We start from the raw sequence: 22,635 nt of genomic DNA on the forward strand, positions 1-22,635 counted from the left end.
TTTGTGTTTTCAAGTTTGCTTGATAAACTTGCTTTAATTTCTTCGTGACTGTGTGTGCGCGTGTGTTTGAAATTCATTCCAAACTCACTTGAGGCTAATTGTCAAGGGCCTGGCATAACACCTTTGGGTTTAGAAGTTTGGAAGGAAACATATAGTCCCTTTAAATAATGTCTTCGGAGAGGGGCGGCATACAAATCCAAATAATAAATAAATAAATAAATAAAATAAATGTCTCAAAGGTTTACTTCTTTTCATTTTCTTTGTCTCTGCTTAGAAACTCCATCATAAGTTTAAGATGTGTATTTTGTAAGTCCAAGATAAGAAAGTTTCCCAAATATATATTTTTAGTTATTAAGTTGGTATATAAATGCAGTATAGCATTTCATTCTTGTAACTTGACATTTTTAAATCCACATCCAAAACAGCTTGCATCTCAATAGTATCCACTTCTAATCTCCTCTTTTAAATCCATTTTTATGGTAGCAGATAATCTTAAGAGAAATTTTAAGTGCATTGTTCCCAAATATCCTTGAATTCTTCCGAAGTTAAAATGTTTTCTCCATTCTGCATTAATGGGTCTCTATAGTTCTTCCACATTGCCTCTAGTATTCAGCCTTCAAAGTCTCCTCTTATCAGGTTTTCTCTAATCCATATTTCCACAGAAATATTTCTTACATTTAGAATCAAAATAGTCATATATTTTAATGGGATTTTAAACAAGTGTCAGGATAGATTCTTATAATTAATTTCAAAATCATATTTCCATTCATCTGGCCCGTTAGACTACTTATAAGTTTCCAAATCAGAGTTATAATTATACTTTTTAAGTTTACATGAAACTTTTTTTCACTGAGAATTGAAGGAAAGCAATCCAGTATGAGAAAACTTGTCATTCTGAAGATTTTTAAAATTCAAAACGTGATCTGGTGGAGCAGGAAATGGCAACCCACTCCAGTCTCTTTGCCATGAAAACACTATGGACGGTACCAAAAAGCAAAAAGAAATGACACTGGAAGATGAGCCCCTCAAGTCGAAAGGTGCCTGATATGCTACCGGAGAAGAGCAGAGGACTAGTACTAGTAGCACCAGAAAGAGTGAAGTGACTGGGCCAAAACCGAAAGGATGCTCAGCTGTGGATAAATCTGGTGGTGAAAGGAAAGTCTGATGCTGTAAATACCTTTTCTCCATAGGACCCTGAAATGTAAGACCCATGAATCAAGGCAAGCAGTACGTGGTCAAACAAGAGATAACAAGACTTAACATCGACATGGTGTGTCTGTGTGTATGTCTGGTTTAATAATGGGGTTTTTTAAAATGTTTTTTAAATTTATTAGATTTGTTATGAATTGTCTTATTGTATGCTGTGAGCCGCCCCAAGTCTACGGAGAGGGACGGCATACAAATCTAATGAATGAATGAATGAATGAATGAATGAATGAATGAATGAATGAATGAATGAATGAATAAATAAATAAATAAATCTTAGGAATCAATGGACTAAAACTGACAGGAATGGGTGAATCTAATTCAAATAACCATCAGGTATACAGTGTTCCCTCGATTTTCGCGGGTTCGAACTTCGCGGAACGTCTATACCACGGTTTTTCAAAAAACTTAATTAAAAAATACTTTGCGGTTTTTTTCCCTATACCACGGTTTTTCCCGCCCAATGATGTCATATGTCATTGCCAAACTTTCGTCTGCCTTTAAGAAACATTTTTTAAAATAAGCTTTAATAAATAAACATGGTGAGTAATAATCTAAATGGCTGCTAAGGGAATGGGAAATTGTAATTTAGGGGTTCAAAGTGTTAAGGGAATGCTTGGGATACTGTTCATAGCAAAAAATAGTGTATTTACTTCCGCATCTCTACTTCGCGGAAATTCGACTTTCGCGGGCAGTCTCGGAACGCATCCCCCGCAAAAATCGAGGGAACACTGTACTACTGTGGGCAAGAAACCTTAGAAGAAATGGATATCCTTCATAGTAAATAAAAGAGTAGGAAAAATAATACTGCGATACAATCCCCAAAATGACAGAAATTCCAGAAATGATTAAGAAAGGAAAGGGGCAAACACAGTATTTGTCTGAAGGCTCCAAATCATGACTTGGGCTCTTAGAATTCTAACGTTCACCAGAGACCAGTTTTATTGTCTTTTTTGGTAGGAAACCTATGTGGGTGATCCCAGAAACCTTTGTGGGTGATTCCAGAACTTCACCATATCCAGAGAGGAATTTTGAGGTGCAGATCTATTCACTGGCTCCTTTTTCTGTTGTTTAACAAGTTTTGTTGCTGAAAAACTGAGGAAGTTAGTTTTTATTATTAGGGCAAACCCAATTTAAACTTTTAGGGGAAAATAGTGGCAAATACAAATCCCACTTTATCTAAATATCATCTGTATTTTTGCTTCTAAGATGATTGAGAAAGTGCATTTTTAAATTTTAGTTCTGCCAGTAGATAGACAGGAAGTTGGTAATAGTGCACTGAAAATGTTCAGGATATTAAAAAAAAAGAAAAATTTAACGAAACAAAGCTCATATTCTTTTGAAACAGTAATCATAATAAAGAAAACAACATTAATGGATTTGTTTGCTGCGGTTTCAGAAATCGCCAGCTCCAATTTAGTTCAGTGGGAAATAGAAGTAGAAATTAACATACAAGAATAACCTTTGAGGCTTTTTCAATGAAATACTAATTAATCCAAACAAATTGCTGGGAAGATTTGTTTACTCCACCAGACTTTATTATTATTATTATCATCATCATCATCATCATCATCATTATTATTATTATTATTATTATTACTCCACCAGACTTTATGAATACTTTATTATGTCTTTTTTCCATTTGATTTCTATTCTTTTCACAATATGAAAGTACAGTGGTACCTCTATACGTACGAACTTAATTTGTTCTGTGATCAGGTTCTTAAGTAGAAAAGTTTGTAAGAAGAAGCAATTTTTCCCATAGGAACCAATGTAAATCAATGCAAATAAGAAGACAAAATCAATTCTCTAACTGTGTTTATATGTAATAATAATGAGTCTAAAATCTTAACTTATAGAGTCATAATGGTCACCTAACATCAAAAACATCATCAAAAAAGCACAACAAAGAATGTTCTTTCTGCACCAGCTCAGGAAGCTCAAACTGCCCAAGGAGCTGCTGATACAGTTCTACAGAGGAATCATTGAGTCTGTCATCTGCACCTCTATAACTGTCTGGTTTGGTGCTGCAACCCAACAGGATCGACACAGACTTCAGAGGAGAATCAGAACTGCAGAAAAAGCAATTGCTGCCAACCTGCCTTCCATTGAGGACCTGTATACTACACGAGTCAAAAAGAGGACGGGGAAAATATTTACTGACCCCTCACATCCTGGACACAAATTGTTTCAACTCCTACCCTCAAAACGTCGCTACAGAGCACTGCACACCAAGACAACTAGACACAAGAACAGTTTTTTTCTGAACGCCATCACTCTACTAAACAAATAATTCTCTCAACACTGTCAGACTTTCTACTAAATCTGCACTTCTATTCTACTAGTTTTTCTCATCATTCCTTTCACCCATTTCCTCCCATGTTGACTGTATGACTGTAACTTGTTGCTTGTATCCTAAGATTTTTATTAATATTGCTTCTTCATTGCTTATTTGACCCCATGACAATCATTAAGTGTTGTACCACATGATTCTTGACAAATGTATATTTTATTTTATGCCCACTGAGAGCATATGCACCAAGACAAATTCCTTGTGTGTCCAATCACACTTGGCTAATAAAATTATATTCTTTTCTATTCTATTCTAAACGAGGATTTGTTACTGGACTTATAATTTTATTCCTCCCACAGGTGAAACATTGTGATAATACTCCACGGACTAACAATGTTTTTGGGTTACAATGACCCAAAGGCATATTTAATTAGCTGTCATGATGCTGTGTAGATATTCTTCATATTCATTCTCACAGCAGGACACTTGATGAGACCTTTCAACTATTGAAAACTTTCCTTTCTGTGAGGCACAAAACTTCCAATATTAGTAGAACATTAGTAATGTATTCTACACATTTCTGCCACATGCCATCCTTGACAGCAATTTTCTTTTGAAAGATCCACCAATTGAGCTTAATCAGTTCAACTTTTTTCACATGAAACTTGTCAGTTTCTGTCACAGATCATCCACTTTGGTCTTGATCACCCAAATAAGCTGTTTACAATTGTTCTTCTTCTGGTCTAGTGATACACAACATAATCAATACCATAAACAACTTGTATTTGGCAGTGAATTTCAACTGGTGAGGCTCTTTCGGCAATCAAAAATCAATCATGACAGGTTGCTTAAACCAACATTTCCCAACCTTGGCAACTTGAAGATATCTGGACTGGGGAATTCTGGGAGTTGAAGTCCAGCTGGGGAATTCTGGGAGTTGAAGTCCAGATATCTTCAAGTTGCTAAGGTTGGGACTGACTTAAACCATACCAATGATTTAAGTACTTTTCTGCGATTGAGTACTTTTTTGCGGTTCACAAACAACAGCAACACAGCTTTTTATTACAACTGCCCAACAACGGAAGCAAAAGAAAAAATGCTAAGGAACATGTCAGAGTTTCTAGCATATCAGTACTGCCATCTGTTGATTATTTATCATATGGGAAGTATTACTTCCCATTAGTGATGGGCGAACCCATCTGTATTCAGGTTCGGCAAGTTCGGACGAACTTTACGCAAAATTCGGCCGAACCCGAACCGAACCCGAACTCAAACCCGAATGGGGAATCCCTCCCATGAAGAGATTCCGGAGGCGGAGCTTTAACGTCACCGGCAGGTTGCTAAGGACGCCAAGGTGATCACTTCCTGGATTCTATGGAATCCAGGAAGTGATCACCTTGGCGTCCTTAGCAACCTGCTGGTGACGTCAAAGCTCTGAACGCCGAACACTACCCCGAACTTTGCCTGAAGTTTGAAAAAAATTCGGGTTCATGTTCGGCATACCGAACACCACAAAATTCAGTACGGACCCGAATTGTGCGGGTTCAGTTCGCCCTTCACTACTTCCCATTCAACATTAGTATATAGAATTTCCACAGGTGGAAAACAATTAAATGTAACTATAAGATAAATATTATAATATATTGTAAAAATATTTCCCTCACAGCACAATATTAAATAAATAAATCTCATAATTTTTATTTGTTCATTAAAATATTTATTTTTCACTATTGCAAAACTTTCAAGACAGGGATCATAGAATCCATTTTGAGAGAATAGAATAGAATAGAATAGAATAGAATATCAGAGTTGGAAGGGACCTTGGAGGTCTTCTAGTCCAATCCCCTGCTTAGGCAGGAAACCCTATACCTCTTCAGACATCTTAAAAACACCCAGCGTTGGAGCACCCACAACTTCTAGTGGAAAGTTGTTCCACTGATTAATTGTTCTTTCAGGAAATTTCTCCTTAGTTCTAAGTTGCTTCTCTCCTTGATTAGTTTCCCCTCATTGCTTCTTGTTCTACCCTCAGGTGTTTTGGAAAATAGTTTGACTCCCTCTTCTTTGTGACAGCCACTGAAATATTGGAACACTGCTATCATGTCTTCCCTAGTCCTTCTTTTCATTAAACCAGACATACCCAGTTCCTGCAATCGTTCTTTATATGTTTCCAGTCTCCTAATCATCTAATAATTGTTTTAGTAATAGATTTTGGGTTATTTTTTCATGATGAACAGTCTTATTGATGGGAATATTTATCTTTATTCTATGACATTAGAGCAGTTTCATCAATCATGATATTGACAAATGAACAAGAGGATATGTTTTTGTTTAATAATTCAAACTATACATAATTGTTCATAACTGTACTGAAGATATAGCAGTGACATTGAGGTAGTTGACAGGTTAAAAATACAGTGTTGTTACAAAGTGTCGCTTGGAAACAAGCCCATTTCTACTGTATCATTTTGATAGATGTAGCAGTTCAAGGGATGCTTGGCAAAATTTAATCATAACGATGCAGTCACTCGGGATGTATTTCTTATTTAATTCAACAAAATAAAAGTATTAATCATTCTGTTCTTTTGAACTACACCGTTGGTCATGATGAAAATAGCATCCATTCTCCTTAAAGTACAGTACACTAGAATAATACGTGTATTACAATATGTGGCTTTTGTGTCAATTCATCTGCAGTGACTCTTTCATACAAGCATATATTAGAAACATAGAAGTCTGACAGCAGAAAAAGACCTCATGGTCCATCTAGTCTGCCCTTATACTATTTTCTGTATTTTATCTTAGGATGGATATATGTTTATCCCAGGGCATGTTTAAATTCAGTTACTGTGGATTTATCTATCACGTGTGCTGGAAGTTTGTTCCAAGGATCTACTACTCTTTCAGTTAAATAATATTTTCTCATGTTGCTTTTGATCTTTCCCCCAACTAACCTCAGATTGTGTCCCCTTGTTCTTGTGTTCACTTTCCTATTAAAAACACTTCCCTCCTGGACCTTTAACATATTTAAATGTTTCGATCCTGTCCCCCCTTTTCCTTCTGTCCTCCAGACTATACAGATTGAGTTCATTATTTTCTTTTCCTGACTTTTGACCACTGGGAACAGAAAAAAGTAGATGGAGAATGGAAAAATGCCCTAAAGTCCCAATTTGTTTCATATTTTTCTCCTGTCTCTATAAAGTGGTACCTCGTGATACGAACCCCTCGTGATACGAACCCCTTGTGATACGAACCCAGGGTTCGGAAATTTTTTGCCTCTTCTTACGAACTTTTTTTGGCTTACAAACCCACCGCAGATCGCAAAATGGCGCTCCGCTGGGTGCCGCTGCCCAGCTGTCACCTTTTAAAACAGCCGGGGGGCTTCTCAGCGTTCTCCCAAACTCAAACCTGAACCTTTTTTTTCTTTTTGCACGCATTAATCGCTTTTACATTGTTTCCTATGGGAAACAATGTTTTGTCTTACAAACATTTCGCCTTACGAACCTACTTCCGGAACCAATTAGGTTCGTAAGACGAGGTATTACTGTATTTGTATAGAGCACTGCTTTCAAAGACAGGAAGAAAGAAGATTTTTATAACTACACACCAGTTATTCCATATACTTGTGATGGCATATCTATGGCACATGTACCAGAGATGGCACACAGATTCCTCTCTGTGGGCACATGCACTATCGACGGCTGGTTTTTTTTGGTTTCCGGTATGCACATGTGCACCAGTCAGCTGGTCTTTGCATGCACCAGAATGCCAAAAACCCAAAGGCCAGATGGGCATGTGCTGATCTTCAGGTTTTTGGTGATCAGGAACATTTGGGCACTCAGTGCCGAAAGGGTTTGTCATCACTGCCATATACTGAAAATGCTGTAAGGGATGGGCTATTGCCCGGACAGGGGGGAACGCAGTTGGGTAGTGAAAATGGAGCTCCACCCCAGAGCACCCAATTTGTACTGAAATATGTTGAAAGAAAATGCAGGGCGTCCTGCATAAGCCACGCCCACAGTGTGGTAGTAAAAGTTTTGGTAGCCCTTAACTGGCTGTAACCCTGCAGATACAAAGGATGGCAGCAGAATATCATTTTAAGTACTGGCTGCCCAATACGGTAAATAACATATCTATTTAACTGAAACAGCTGTAAGAAGAACAGTTCCTAGAGACTTTTGTCTTTAAATGAAGAATTTAAAGAAATGGTCTGAAAATCAATTCTAAGTAGATAAGGAGTGAGTTTTGGCTTCTTATGTGTGGCTTTCAAACACCAGTGTGACTTCTAAACCAACAATTAATAGACCGATTGACAGATACCTACAAATCTACAGATCCAGGCTTTTAGGAATTCTAACGTGATTTACAACTTGCTGAGAACTTTGCAAAAAAAAATTCTATTATATATTTGGAATCCATGCTTCCTTCTAATTGGCATTTGAAGGCACCTTAATTGTTTTATCTTCAGAAAATTAGAATTAGTCATGCCTCACAGTCCAAATATGAAGGGCTAAACGTGGCATTTGGGCATATACTGTACTGGAATTTTTTCACTCCTTCTCCAGTACTACTTATACCTAAGGAAAAACAATGGATAACAGTGGAAGACTTTAGAGAATGCAATTCTATGGTAATGGAAGAAAAAAAATCAATCTATGATGCAATCACAGATCCACTGCAGGGGTGTAAAACTGGCAACACAATAGTTGGATGTGTCAGGCACAGGCCACACCCATCTCAGCTCTGTGAAGAGAAAAACCGTAATGAAAAAATCACATGACAATAATGTGGCACCGGGAGTTTGACAACCATGCGCTAGGGAGCCTGACTAGTTTTTCCTGAGTTTGGTAAGGAATAGTATTACATCACCAACATTCTTACATTCTTACAATGCAGTCTTGTGGAATGAGAAGTAATATACTTCTAACTGTATATGTGAAATTAATACAAGGATGTGAAAAACAGAAGAGGTATCTTAAAATGTGAATTATATAAGGAGATTATGATCCCCTTATATAGAGCGCTGGTGAGACCACATTTGGAATACTGTGTTCAGTTCTGGAGACCTCACCTATAAAAAGATATTGACAAAATTGAATGGGTCCAAAGACGGGCTAAAAAAATGGTGGAAGGTCTTAAGCATAAAACGTACCAGAAAAGACTTAATGAACTCAATCTGTATAGTCTGGAGGACAGAAGGGAAAGGGGGGACATGATCGAAACATTTAAATATGTTAAAGGGTTAAATAAGGTTCAGGAGGGAAGTGTTTTTAATAGGAAAGTGAACACAAGAACAAGGGGACACAATCTGAAGTTAGTTGGGGGGAAGATCAAAAGCAACGTGAGAAAATATTATTTTACTGAAAGAGTAGTAGATCCTTGGAACAAACTTCCAGCAGACGTGGTTGGTAAATCCACAGTAACTGAATTTAAACATGCCTTGGATAAATATATATCCATCCTAAGATAAAATACAGAAAATAGTATAAGGGCAGACTAGATGGATCATGAGGTCTTTTTCTGCCGTCAGTCTTCTATGTTTCTATGTTAATTACTGCATTTATCTTTTGACAAAGAAAAGTCAGTTTGTACAACTAGCCATTATCTAGATGTGAAATATTTTTTATTTCACTTATCTTTGCAAGGCAAAGAACAAAGGAACATTGGGGATTTTATTCAGTTTTAATAGTAACAAAAGACATGTTTAAAATATATATTTGCTGCATTACAGCATACAGTATGTATTATACATGCAGCATTTTTAATCTACATTGTATGAAGATGACTTCTTATTATGAAGATGACTTATATGTTTAAGAATTTGTGTTAATTATTCCATTAATGTTTACTGTATGTGTTCTGAAAGTTTTGCTTGGTGTACTATAACAAAAGCATCAGTTTCCCCAAGTAATTAAATCACAATATTGGTTAATGGCAAAATTGGACATCAATTGAACACTTTGGGATAATGATTAATTCTTTCATTGATTAATTACAACTTTCTACCCTAATTAAAGTTCATCAAATAGTTCAATTATTAAAAGTTATTAAGTAGTGTTCCAAACTCATCTATTGTAAAATTCCATTACAAGGGGAGTTTTCTAGACATCTGCATCAGATACTCACATCATTAGCCTGTTATCATGCACATGGTTGTTATATTTTAATTCTCTTATCAATATTATATGACAATTATTTTCTCTTTTTTTAAGGAAACTGGACATATTTATTATATGGGCTTGATAGTCAATCCCTGTTTTAGCAAGCATTTAGCAAGCCTAAGTATTCACGCAGAAACTCATATAAGTACATATTTTTGAAACACTGAAGCAGCCATTTGAAAATTGGTAGAACTGACTCATTAACTGAATGCACAGACAAACAGCAACAGATTATGAAGCAACTGTGTAAATGTGGGAAAAGATATGGGTGCTTTAATGAGCTTAAGAAAGGAGGTGTTTTTTAAATGCACATCTGCTTGTGGTAGTGCACATCCTTTCTTTCAAAGGATTTGCATAGTTGTAGTAGTTCTCAAAGTTGTCTATTCAGTTTGTGTCTGCTGCTGAGTTAAGATGTAAGAGCGATGATACATAAACAAATATATAGTCATGTCTCTTCAAAGCCATGACACTGAGTTTAATAGCCGATAGTGAGTGGGAAATATTTATCCAAGATTTTTGCTGGTAATTTCATCAGTAAAATATGCCAAGATGTGCCTTGAAGGCGAACTTTGACAGCTCCATGCTGCTTTGCAAAATGACAATTCAGTTACCAGTTACCCAGAAACATCTTTAGTTCATATTGTAATTGGATAGTGGGCATTTCTTCAATTGTCCCAGTTGCCTTGAAAGAGTAGCATCCTAGACACTTAGCATCTAGTGGTGTCATCAGATATTTCATGTCCTTGGACCCTGCTGCTCCCTAATCTAAGATAGGAACGAATCACTAATTTTTCATCATCAACGTAAATTTCACTTTATACTAACATAGATAAACATCCCAGCATCTGGAAATTCATGAAACATACAATAGATATGAATATATCTGTTTCTGAAAGTGTAGGGAGTCTTTTATTACCTAATTTTTGTTGCTCTGAGTCTACTTCGACATATGCACACACAGTTCTGATTTAAGAAAGCTTAATGATAGCAAATATATCAGTCTTTAGGAATAGGACATTTTACTTTCATCAAATTAGAGGTAAAAATGCTTAAGTGGACTGCTGAAATCACTTCCCCTAAATTAGACATGGTCTTATGTATAAAGTGTGGTAAAGGGAACATCTGAACTTGATATGACTGTGTGAGTACAGTGATACCTCGTCTTACGAACTTAATTGGTTTTGGGAGGAGGTTGGTAAGGCAAAAAGTTCGTAAGACGAAACAATGTTTCCCACAGGAAATAATGTAAGATGGATTAATGCGTGAAAGGAAAAAATATTGCAAAAACGGCGCTCCACTGGGCACCACCGCTCAGCTGTCACCTTTTGAAACAGCCGGGCGTTTCTCAGCGTTCTCCTGAACCCGAACCTGAAAAGTTCGGCAAAAGTTCAGGTTCGGGAGGCCACCAAGAAGCGCCGCCACCCGGCTGTCACCTTTGCAGAAGAGCCACGGAGCTGTCGGCCGGTCGGGAGGCTCAAACGGAGGTGGGGAATCCCAATAGGGAATTCCATGGGCGGAGATTTGACGTCACGAAGACGTCCTTCCTGGAGTCCACGTTTCGGCCGGCCAGGAAGGACGTCTCCGTGACATCAAAGCTCTTCTGCAAAGGTGACAACAGCCAGGCGGCGGAGCTTCTCAGCGTTCTCCTGAACCCAAATGCCGAACCCGAACTTTTGATGAACATCCGGGTTCGGCATTTGGGAGAACGACGAGAAGCCCCCCGGCTGTTTCAAAAGGTGACAGCCGGGCGGCGGCGCTTCTCGGCAGCCTTACGAACCCGAACCACGAACCTAAACTTTGCCAAACTTGCCAGGTGGCGGGTTCGTAAGGCAAACAAAGTTCCTAAGAACAGGCACAAAAATCCCGAACCCCGGGTTCTATCTCAAAAAGTTCGTAAGACGATGGGTTCGTATCAGGAGGTACTACTGTATTTTCATATCAGAAGAGAAATGGTTAAGAAGTTCAAATCTATTTTCAATTTGAAAAGCCTAACAACTCATTTAAAGGAAGCAAAGACATTATCAGTTTCACTGATATTTGTTGTACCTTTTGTAATGCAGATATAATAAGCAACATGTAGCAAATTCAAGGTGGGATTGACTATTCATTGCACAAAAATACATATCAGGGGAAGGCTCTGACTTACATTGCTGCCAGTTTGCTTCCTCCCATGCCACGTGGCTGCATATTTTGCACATGCGAGAATGCAAAGAACCAAAGAATCAAAAAGAAAATTCCCCCAAAAGGCAAAAATGAGATGGCGAGGCACGTGCAGTGCCAGAAACTGGCTTCTGCAAATGTGCTGGGGGAAAAAACAGATTTTTTTAAAAAAAAAATCAAAAACAAAGAGGTGGCATCCATGAACCAGCACCAACAGAACCGGTTCCAGAACACCATCATGACATCACCAGCAACTTGCTACCTGTTCAAACAAAGAGGTCCAAACCAGGAGGAACCCACCTCTGATACAAATAGGAAAAATCATCTTTTGGGAAAGTATAAATACATTGGTATAGAAGTGACTATGACTTTTTGAACATTCACATTGATGTCTACAGTGTTTCCAAGGAAATCTGACATTAAAAATGGATAGCAAGAAACTCCACAGTGACTTGAAACATGTTTCCTAGATCTTAATGGTGCTTTTTAGTTGAAAAGTATATCTAGAAACAAAATATGGAGCACTTTCTCTTTTATCTATTATTTACAGCAAACCAAAGAAAAACTACACAGCAGCCAGATGTAACTCTATAGATTCAATCCTGTAGTTGCTAAAATTCCTGAACAAGTACTGTTAGAACAATGAAATAGTCACTTGTCCATTGTGTTGCTGTCCTCCACAACTTCCTAACTGCCCTTATCAGGGTTTAGTTTAATTAATATCTTACACTGAATCAGTTGTACTTTATCCCAACTGACCATAAAATTATCCTGAGCATAATACCTAGATTGCCTGTTAATACTTTTTGATATGGCATTATCATATGATATAGCATACAGAACATAATATCATGGTTTTTTGAGACCCAAGGATGTCAATGCAATATATATATTCATGTGTGTGTGTGTGTGTGTGTGTTTTATGTCGAATAACCCCGGCATACCCAAATATGGGAGGAGCCTAATGCTTCCTTTTGCATCTCAGCCCAACCCAGGGCCATATCCAAGACAGTTAATTTTTCATAGCCGACAAACTATATTCTGTATGTGTAACATATTTTGATGTTCACTTTCAATTCAGCAAAAATGGTTTTGTGTTCAGCTTTGTGTGAGTGTATATGTGTGGGTATAAATATAAGTATGCATTTGCTAATAAAGAAATAAAGGGAAACTAGTATAGATCTATTTCAAGCTATTCTCATCAGCTAGCCATACCCTTCTGAGATTCGAACTTGGGCTGCTTGTCTTCTTAGGCAGTGCTTTTAATCTCTAAGCCACAAGTTCTCCTCCCTTATCAGCTGAGCCAGGGGAACGATTGTTTGTTGATTGATTGAATGTTTTTTTTGTCAAGTCACCTCGTATACCCAAATATGGGAAGAAGCATACTGCTTCTTTTGTAGTGCAGTATGTTCCCACCCTATTTGGGTATACCAGGTGATTTGACAGAAAAACATATAGGTCTGTGTATGCACATATATATGATATGCATATGCATTTTTATATATACAGTCTATATTCATTCATTCATTCATTCATCCATTCATTCATTCATTCATTTATATTTATTTACCATTTTTGTAACCCACCCCAATTCAAATATAGGCTCTAGAAACAGTAGCAATTCTGTTTTACCATGATTATTGTTTTAAAAGAAACAAGTTGACATTAATATTCACTGTGTTTTCATTAGCAAACTGTATTACTGCAAAACCTTATGTAAGATGAGAGGGGATAAAGATAAAATTCAAGAAAGTTTTACCTATTTGTTTTCTGTACTGATCCACAGGTGTTTTTGCAGAAGCATCCTTCTTGCCCATTTTTCTGTATTTATGAACTCTATAATAAAAAAAAAATTAAAAATGCTCAAGAAACTTCACAGCCATTTTAAAGGTCATTCTCATGCTTCAACATAACTAATCGATCAATCAATTAATTATATACATAGAGGGAAAATATAAACAGGACAGAATTTGATTACGGAGAGAATAATCCATATAATCTAAAATAGAGTTGAAAAATCTCAAGTAACACAACATAAGAACATAAGAAGAGCCATGCTGAATCAGACCAAAGCATATTGAGTCCAGCATTCTGTGTCACACAGTGTCCCACCAATTGGTACATGGTGATCTTGAGCAGGAAGAGAAGGCAAAGCCCTCCCTTTCCCTTGTCCACCAATAGATGGTACCCAAAGGAATGCTGCCTGCCTCAACCAGTACTTGGACATCCATTTCAATAACCACTGATACACAACAGCATAGACTGGTGCTGAACGTGTGGTGAAACAAACTTAATCTATCTCTTTCAAGTCAGATATGTTACATAGCTTGACAAAATGAAATTTATCCTGATTGTGTTTGTGTTTCCAATCGTTCCTTCCTAACATTCCTGAAAGTTCCAGCTCTGCCCTCTTTTTCTCAATGACCAAAGTAACAAGTGCAAACTACTTTAAGGTTTTACCAGTCACCTGCCAGCAATTTTCACCCTCCTTAAAGAAGAAAAGCACATTGATAAAAGTCCATGACTTATTTTAATCCTCCTTCTCTTGTTAGTGGTGGAAGGCAAAAATCTTGCAAAGTTTTAAACAACACAGTGGGTGGATGGGGGAATACTAGCAAATCAAGAGGGAATCAACTTGATATGTAATATTTAGTGCCATTCACAACCTCTAAACCATAGAATATCAGATGAATGCCTGCATCAACAGGGCATTTCAACATCATTCTAAAAAATCAGTTCTTCAAAAGAACTACACTATAGTTCAGTGAAAGCTCTAATTATCTTTTAACTCTTCAAAGATACACTACAGATATTAATAGATTTATCCCCTTTTCTTTGAATTGTGATCATCATTCATAAACTATTCACAAATCCTGTATGTAACATTTATAATTGCCCCTGTTGATTCCATTTCTCTATCCATCTATCTGTCTATCTACACAGAGAGAGAGAGACAGGCAGAGAGAGAGAGAGATGAACTACAGATAACAATATACAGTGGAACCTCGACATACGAGCAGCTCTACTTACGAGCTACTCGAGATAAGAGCTGGGAGGGGAGCGACATTTTTGTTCGCCTCCCGAGCTCACATTCGGGATACGAGCGCCAAGGAGCTGTTTCCTGAAGACGAACGCTAACTTCCGCGTTCGGCTTCAGGAGACAGCTGCGAAGCGGCGCGGGTGTTTTAAAACGTCGCAGCCGGCCTGGGGGGCTCGGGGCAGCGTTCGGCTTCAGGAGACAGCTGCGAAGCGGTGCGCGTGTTTTAAAACATCGCAGCCGGCCTGGGGGGCTCGGGGGCAAGCCCCCAAGCCCCCCAGGCCGGCTGCGACGTTTTAAAACACGCGCGCCGCTTCGCAGCTGTCTCCTGAAGCCGAACGCTAACTTCCGCGTTCGGCGGCAGCGGGTTTTTTTGTTGTTGCACGGATTAATTGACTTTACATTGTTTCCTATGGGAAACAATGTTTCGTCATACGAGCGTTCCGACTTACGAGCCTCCTTCCGGAACCAATTAGTCTCGTAAGTCGGGGTTCTACTGTATATACAAGATCGATCTGTCTGTCTGTCTGTCTGTCTGTCTGTCACTATCTATCTATCTATCTATCTATCTATCCATTTGCAGGCACACAATGGAACTACAGTTAAATAACATAAATTCATTATTTTTATTCCATCCCTCTTTATATTACCTTCAATTTCAGATATAAAGAACAAAAAGAAATAAAAAGGGACAATTAGATGAATAGGTATTATAGTTATAGTTTATTTAATTCATAAGAAACAGCTAACTTTTTTTACAAAAGCTTACTGCAATTTAATATTTGCCACAAAACATCAGCAATGAAAAAAATGTTTTAACTTCCAGTAAAATAATTAATGGAACATAATGCCAATGCTATTATTAAAGAAGTAGTAGTTTGGGTTAGTAAGATGAAGCACTTAGATGTGTATGTGCTTCAAACTGTCACTGATTTTGTAGCAGCCAATACCTCTAAAACTGCTGTGACTTTTCTTTGTTCTTCAGAGCTGCTCAGTAATCATCATTCATTTCAACTGCTTTGATAGTTAGATAGCAAACTCCCAAGAAACCCACTGAGACATTAGCACATGCAGCCACAATGTCTAATAAGACAGCTATTTGCATAAAAGATCAGCCACAATTTAAAATGTCTTGCAATAGATGTGGAAAGGGAATAACAGATCTATATTAGCATGTACAAAACCAAGATTGTTTTCACATTTGAATTCCCAGGGGACCAAAGCTCATCACCTTTCCCTGATTAAAAAAAAAAAATCCTGCAAGTTGCCATAAGCCTGTTAACTAAAATACAGATTCATAAGGAAAAGAATGTTGATTATTTATTCATCCTGTTGAGAAACAATTTTGTTGTAATCATCGTACCAGCTCACGAAATATTTTACAAAGGAAACCATCTCCTCTTTATACAATTAACACAGATTCCTTTTTTTCCCCTTTCCTATTTTTTTAAAAAAGAGAAATGTGTTCAACCCTTTTTTCCACTTTATGAACAGGAAAAAGTCCAAATTATTTATTTGTTTGTTTCTTTCTTTGTCAAACATGTATAGGATAGTAGTAGTTTGTATAAACATAAGTAAAAAAGTAATGATAACAGTAGGAGAGGGACAGTAGGAGAGGGACGGTAGGCACAGTGATGTGCTTACGTAGGCCCCTTACAGACCTCTTAGAAACGGGGAGAGGTCAACTGTAGGTTATATTCAAAGCCTGATTCAAACATTGAAAAAAGTAACTTTTGGGGGGGAAATGGTAAAATTGATAAAAGCTTCCAAAAGGAAGCGTTCACATTGAATTCATATTTATAATTTATAACCTATAAATGCATCCATTCTGTCTCTTAAGAACCAAAGTTATTAAATAACAATAAAGTATCCAAAGTACTATGTGAAGCTAAAGCTATAAAACACTAAGAACTTTACCATCAACTTTAAAACATTCAGCAGTAGCAAAACTGAATGTAATATTTGTTCACAGCCCCATTTTCTGCTGAACCAACACTATTAGAAACATTCCTAGATTCCAAGTATCCATCAATGATGTATTTGGAAATATATTTGCTTTTTGATTTGGGCAAACACTACCCAGTCTTAGGCTTTCTGAAATGTGTGTGTGTGGAAATGCAGTAGAAGTTCATTTGTCTCTTTCTGTAAATCTACATTTGAAAGAAACTTTATCATAGCATTATGGAATAAGGAATTCTATTAAATTTGCACTGTTCTTAATTTCCTAAGAATTTTTTAACCATTTATTGTAAGGCTTACCTGAGTAATACCACTAGAAGTCTAAATTTATAGAAAATCTTACATAAGATACCAAGTGGCAAGATTGACATTTTTGATCAGAGATAAGAAAATAAGTATTTTTTTATTAAAGACTGGAAATCTCTTATGAACTTTTGGTTGAAAATTGGGCAGGGGTGAATAAAATGGTGACTTGTAGATTTGCTGATTAAAAATAATTGAACACAGGAAGAAGGGAATTATGATGTAATTTTAAAAAGTACTTTTCTTTTCGAAAGCATATTCCTTCTGAATTGAGGTTTTTAAAGATAAGTCCCATAGTGAGAAGGACTCCCAAGTATTTAATATGGAACTCTGGCCAGTCATACATTCCCTTAATGCAGAAGTAGACAATCTGAATTCCCCAGCGGAATGAACCAAAGAAGCTTCTTGCATGAGAAGCAAAGTGTCTTCAGGGAAAAAACAAAGGGAGTCCAGTTGCCTTTTGAAAAGCACCTTTTGAAAAACACTTTTGGGACAGTAAGTCCTGAGCTGTTGAGATTCCATTGCTCCAGTATGTCTTTAAATACATAGTTCTAATCCTATATACGCTTCCTCTTTCCACAATTCCAGAGGAACACTTTATTTATTCGTGCTTTTTATTTCATTTGTTTGGTTACTATTTATTAAATTTCTAAATCATCCAATTTTAGACCACCTTGATTAAAGTTACAAAGTTATTAAAAAAAAACAATTCCATGAAGAAAAAACAAAACTCTATAAAATTACGATCCAAGGGAACAAAACCATATTTTCCCATCCTCCTTCAGTTCATTTATTCTGTCCTGTTCATCAAAAGGGCCCCTCCATCTATCTTAACCGAAAACCTAAGGGAAAAGTCTTTTTAAAGAATGCTTTAATGCAGGTAAGATGGAAACCCACACAGGTCTTTGAGGTGGATGCTATTCCAAAAGGGACGATACAATGACCAATGCAGAGTTTCAGATAATCCTTCTGCCAATCTTGCTGTCTTAACATCTACAGAAGGAAAGCCTACATATGTACAGAATACTAAAGAGGACTCGTATTCACAACATCCCGATTTAAGTGGAAGCCTCTCCATATGTTCTTGTACATGTACAGTAATACCTCATGATACGAACTTAATTGGTGCAAGGAGGAGGTAAACAATGTAAAGTCAATTAATCCGTGCAACCAAAAAACTCCCTGCAAAAAAACGGCTTTCGGCGACTGCTGGGAAGCCGCGCGGCTGTTTTAAAAGGTGACAGCCGGCCTGGGGGGCTTCCCAGCACCCCCCCGAACCCGGGTTCGGGGTCCGGGGGGGTGCTGGCAAGCCCCCCAGGCCGGCTGCGACCTTTTAAAACAGTCGCGCCGCTTCCTAGCTGTCTCCTGAAGCCGAATGCGGAAGTTTGGCTTTGGCGTTTGGCTTCAGGAGACAGCTGGGAAGCGGCGCGGCTGTTTTAAAAGGTCGCAGCCGGCCTGGGGGGCTTGCCAGCACCCCCCCGAACCCGGGTTTGGGGTTCGTGGGGGGTGCTGGGAAGCCCCCCAGGACGGCTGCGACCTTTTAAAACAGCCGCACCGCTTCCCAGCTGTCTCCCGAAGCTAAACGCGGAAGTTCGGCTTTAGCGTTCGGCTTCACTAGACAGCTGGGAAGCGGCGCGGCTGTTTTAAAAGGTCGCAGCCAGCCTGGGGGGCTTCCCAGCACCCCCCGTATCCCGAACCCGGGTTCAGGGGGGTGCTGGGAAGGCAAAACCCACAGCCACTCCATCTTATAAATCATCAGTTTCATCTCAGAATGATCTAATATTAGGATCCTCAAAGATGCATAAACATTTGCTGTTTAAGCATTACAAATGGAAAGATGAAGGTTGGTTACCTCTAACACACACACACACACATTCTCTTAGGCAATATATTTGAACTCACTCACCATAAAGGACCAATTGTTTTTACATTTTAAGGAAGTTTATTTCCTAATGTATCTCAGAAGTTATTCATTACATACACACAGAGCTACATATATACATATAATACACAGATGCAAATGTACAAGCTATAAATCACACATACTGTTTTCGTTCATTTATGGTTCTATATGCGCTAAATGATTAATAAGAATAATAACATCCAAAGGGACATTCTGTATACACAGCAATATCTACTGGCATAGAAAAATTCAGGAAATTAGTGGTTCTTGTTTAATGCTTTTTGCTTCAATTGCAGAAGATGATAAAATATTAATAAGTGTTTTTGATCATGAAGATAATGAAATTTTAAAAAGTAGTTCTTCATTAGAAAGAAACAAAATTAAGAATCTGTGGCTAATAAAATGAATTAAGATTTTAAGTAGCGATCCAGCAACAAATGTTATATACTGTGTTTAATTACTGTAAGTGTTCAATTTTCTATATTTTGAGAGCCATTATAGTGTGGAGGTTAAGATGTTAGAATGACAACAGAGAGAATTAGGTTCTAGTCCTGTCAGCCACCAAAAAAGACATGCACAGTTATTTCAAAGCAGTTTCCTTAATTGTCCCTCCTCTATAGACAGAATAGGCATTATTAAAGATACACTCTGACAATTGCTAAGGAGGACTTCTCTTAGCCCATTTTCTCCCAACCAAACTTTCTAAACTTTGCTATCTCTTGGCCCTCTAAAATACAGTTCCTCTCTCTTGGGAATCCAGACTACATTCCACTATAACACCATCCATAGTCACAGCTTATTATGTGTTCTGTCGAGCTCTCTGGTAGAATCCTCCCGAAAATTCACAGATACAAATTTCAGACACACACACATTTGAAAATGCAAAACAATGTTCTTTATACCGAAAATTCAAATAAACTAAGCACTCTTTTTGTATAACAAAGAGCACTCATCTCCAAACAAACTGGTAATTGGTACAAGTCACTTATCAGTTCTGTGATACTTAGCTTGCAGCTGTGAGGCAATTCACAGTCCTTCTTCTTTCACAAAGTGAAACACACTTTGCTCTGGTTTAGTTTCAAAGCAGGGAAAAATCAGCACACAAAGGTCAAACTCAGCAAGGCAGGCACGAAACACAATGATTAGATAATCCTCCACAATGGCCAAACCCACAGGCTGCTATTTAGAACAGCCTCACTAATTACCACAGCCCCACCCAACCACAGGTGGTCTCATTTTCTTTGATAATAATCTCTCAGTTGTTGCTGCCTATGCATCGCTCTCCGCATGCGTGGCTGTATCATTAACTCTTAGGTTTAGGTTTAGGTTTAGGTTTATTGGATTTATATGCCGCCCCTCTCCGCAAACTCGGGGCGGCTCACAACAATAATAAAAAACAGTACAGTACACAATACCAAATCCAATGCCCACCCATCCAATCCGAATCCAAGGGGGAGCTAGATAATTGATCTCCTTCTGAGCTGTCTGCCCCACTCTCCTCCTCCCTGTCACTCATGTCTTCTTGGTCAGAGGAGCCTTCATCAGCAGATTCCACCGGGAGCAAAACCGGCCTGCGGCATGTGGATGTCTCCCCCACCATCCACAGTCCTTGGGGCAGGAGCTGGGCCAGAGCTAACCACAACAATTATGAATGGAAGGAAGGAGGAATTTCTAAGTTTCTATAGACATCACAGGAAGAATGAATAATGGAAGCTGATGATTTCGCTGGTTTGGTAGCTGCATTGGAAATTAGTTGATTTCCAGATGCAATTCAATTTGATGGCTATCCAGAAGACCTTTCATGGTCCAGACCCAATTATCTGAGAATTATCTGGCTTTTCCTGTATTCATTTGTCCCCATTCAACCAGTTAAAATGCAATGAATTTCTTATGGATATTGTCATTAAGGGGCTGCCACAGGACAGAACAACACAAACAGGCAATTCCTTTAGCTGCTCTTCCTCTCTATAGGAATTGGACCATCCCCATTATTATTATTATTATTATTATTATTATTATTATTATTATTATTATTATTTATTAGATTTGTATGCCGCCCCTCTCCGAAGACTCTGAGGTCTCTGGAGAAGTGTGTTCTGTGATTTGAACATAGGGTCTGAAGCATTTATATTTCTTAGTGAGGATTTTTTCAAAAAATATTTATATGAATTGTAGGATTTCTGGTATATTTTTTTGTTTGCAGTATATTGTTAGCCATCTAGAGCCTGTGGGAAGGTAAATAACGGAGGCGAAGGGGAGAAGGAAGAAGGGAACACATGGTTAGACTGTGAAAATGGATATCTTATTATTCCCACTCCTACAAAAGTTCACATTTTAGTTCACAAAAATGAAGAAAAAAAATCCTGATTTTATACAATTCAGCAATAGAATAATTGTTGAGCTGTGGAATGTCTTTCCTTAGAGATTTTCAAGATGAGGTTGGGCAATCAGCTATGTTTATTAACTTACAGAAATGCACGAAACATATAATTAATTTACAGAACTCATTTGTTCATGGAATTCATTTCCCTGAGATATTACAGTAGTCAATAACTTTGATGGCTTACAAAAGAGACAAATTCAATAGCAGCAAGTCTATTCATGCTTATTAGGAATCTAGGTAAATCAGCCCTCCATATTTAGAGGTAGTGTTCTGATGTTTATTAGATGCTCAGAGCAAGCATTATGCTGCCTTAATGATAAGACACCCCCTCCCTGAGCCATCTTGAGCCCTCACCTTTGAAAACAGGGTTATAGGCTGATACAACAAGGGAAAATTTAGTGATTCATAGACAGCTTTCAAGTTTCTGTTTTCATTAATTGAAATCATACCTTTAAGAAATTCTTGTGGGTGCAAAATACTGTCACCCCATTGTCTTCCTACAAAGTGACTGTAACAGTGCTTACACATGCTGTAGATGGCTCCTGTATTTTTATTTTTATTTTTTGGACTACTGGGTATTTTGGTTCATTTAAGCTGTTTTAAAGAGCTTTAATTGGTTTCTGTGCAATGGTGATGCAGGTGATGCAGACAGATACAGTGATACCTTGTCTTACAAACTTAATTGGTTCCGGGACGAGGTTCTTAAGGTGAAAAGTTTGTAAGACGAAACAATGTTTCCCATAGGAATCAATGGAAAAGCGATTAATGCGTGCAAGCCCAAAATTCACCCCTTTTGCCAGCCGAAGCACCCATTTTTACGCAGCTGGGATTTCCCTGAGGCTCCACTCCATGAGAAACCCCACCTCCGGACTTCTGTGTTTTTGCGATGCTGCAGGGGAATCCCAGCAGGGGAATCCCAGCATCGCAAAAATGAGCACTTCGCAGGCAATGGAAGTCCAGAGGTGGGATTTCTCAGCGAAGGGAGCATCAGTGAAATTGCAGAATCACAAAAACACCGAAGTCCTTGAAACCCCACCTCCAGACCTCTGTGTTTTTGCGATGCTGCAATTACACTGAGGCTCCCCTCGCTGGGAAACCCCACCTCTGGACTTCCGTTGCCTGCGAAGCGCCCGTTTTTGCACTGCTGGCATTCCCCTGCAGCATCACAAAAACACAGAAGTCCGGAGGTGGGGTTTCCCATGGAAGGGAGCCTCAGGAGAATCCCAGCAGCGC

General features: G+C 38.2%; 1 protein-coding gene across 1 annotated transcript in view; it reads right to left on the bottom strand.

Annotated features, from left to right (window-relative positions):
• Nucleotides 1-22,635, bottom strand: part of TRIQK (triple QxxK/R motif containing) — a 71,972-nt gene that overhangs the window by 34,271 nt on the left and 15,066 nt on the right. The window contains exon 2 of the mRNA XM_070749223.1: nucleotides 13,577-13,653. Coding sequence (XP_070605324.1) covers nucleotides 13,577-13,634 — 58 coding nt within the window. The 5' untranslated portion in view covers nucleotides 13,635-13,653. The remainder of the gene's footprint in view (nucleotides 1-13,576; nucleotides 13,654-22,635) is intronic.

This window comes from Erythrolamprus reginae, chromosome 3 (genome assembly GCF_031021105.1).
Source record: "Erythrolamprus reginae isolate rEryReg1 chromosome 3, rEryReg1.hap1, whole genome shotgun sequence".
Taxonomy (NCBI): Eukaryota; Metazoa; Chordata; class Lepidosauria; order Squamata; family Dipsadidae; genus Erythrolamprus; species Erythrolamprus reginae.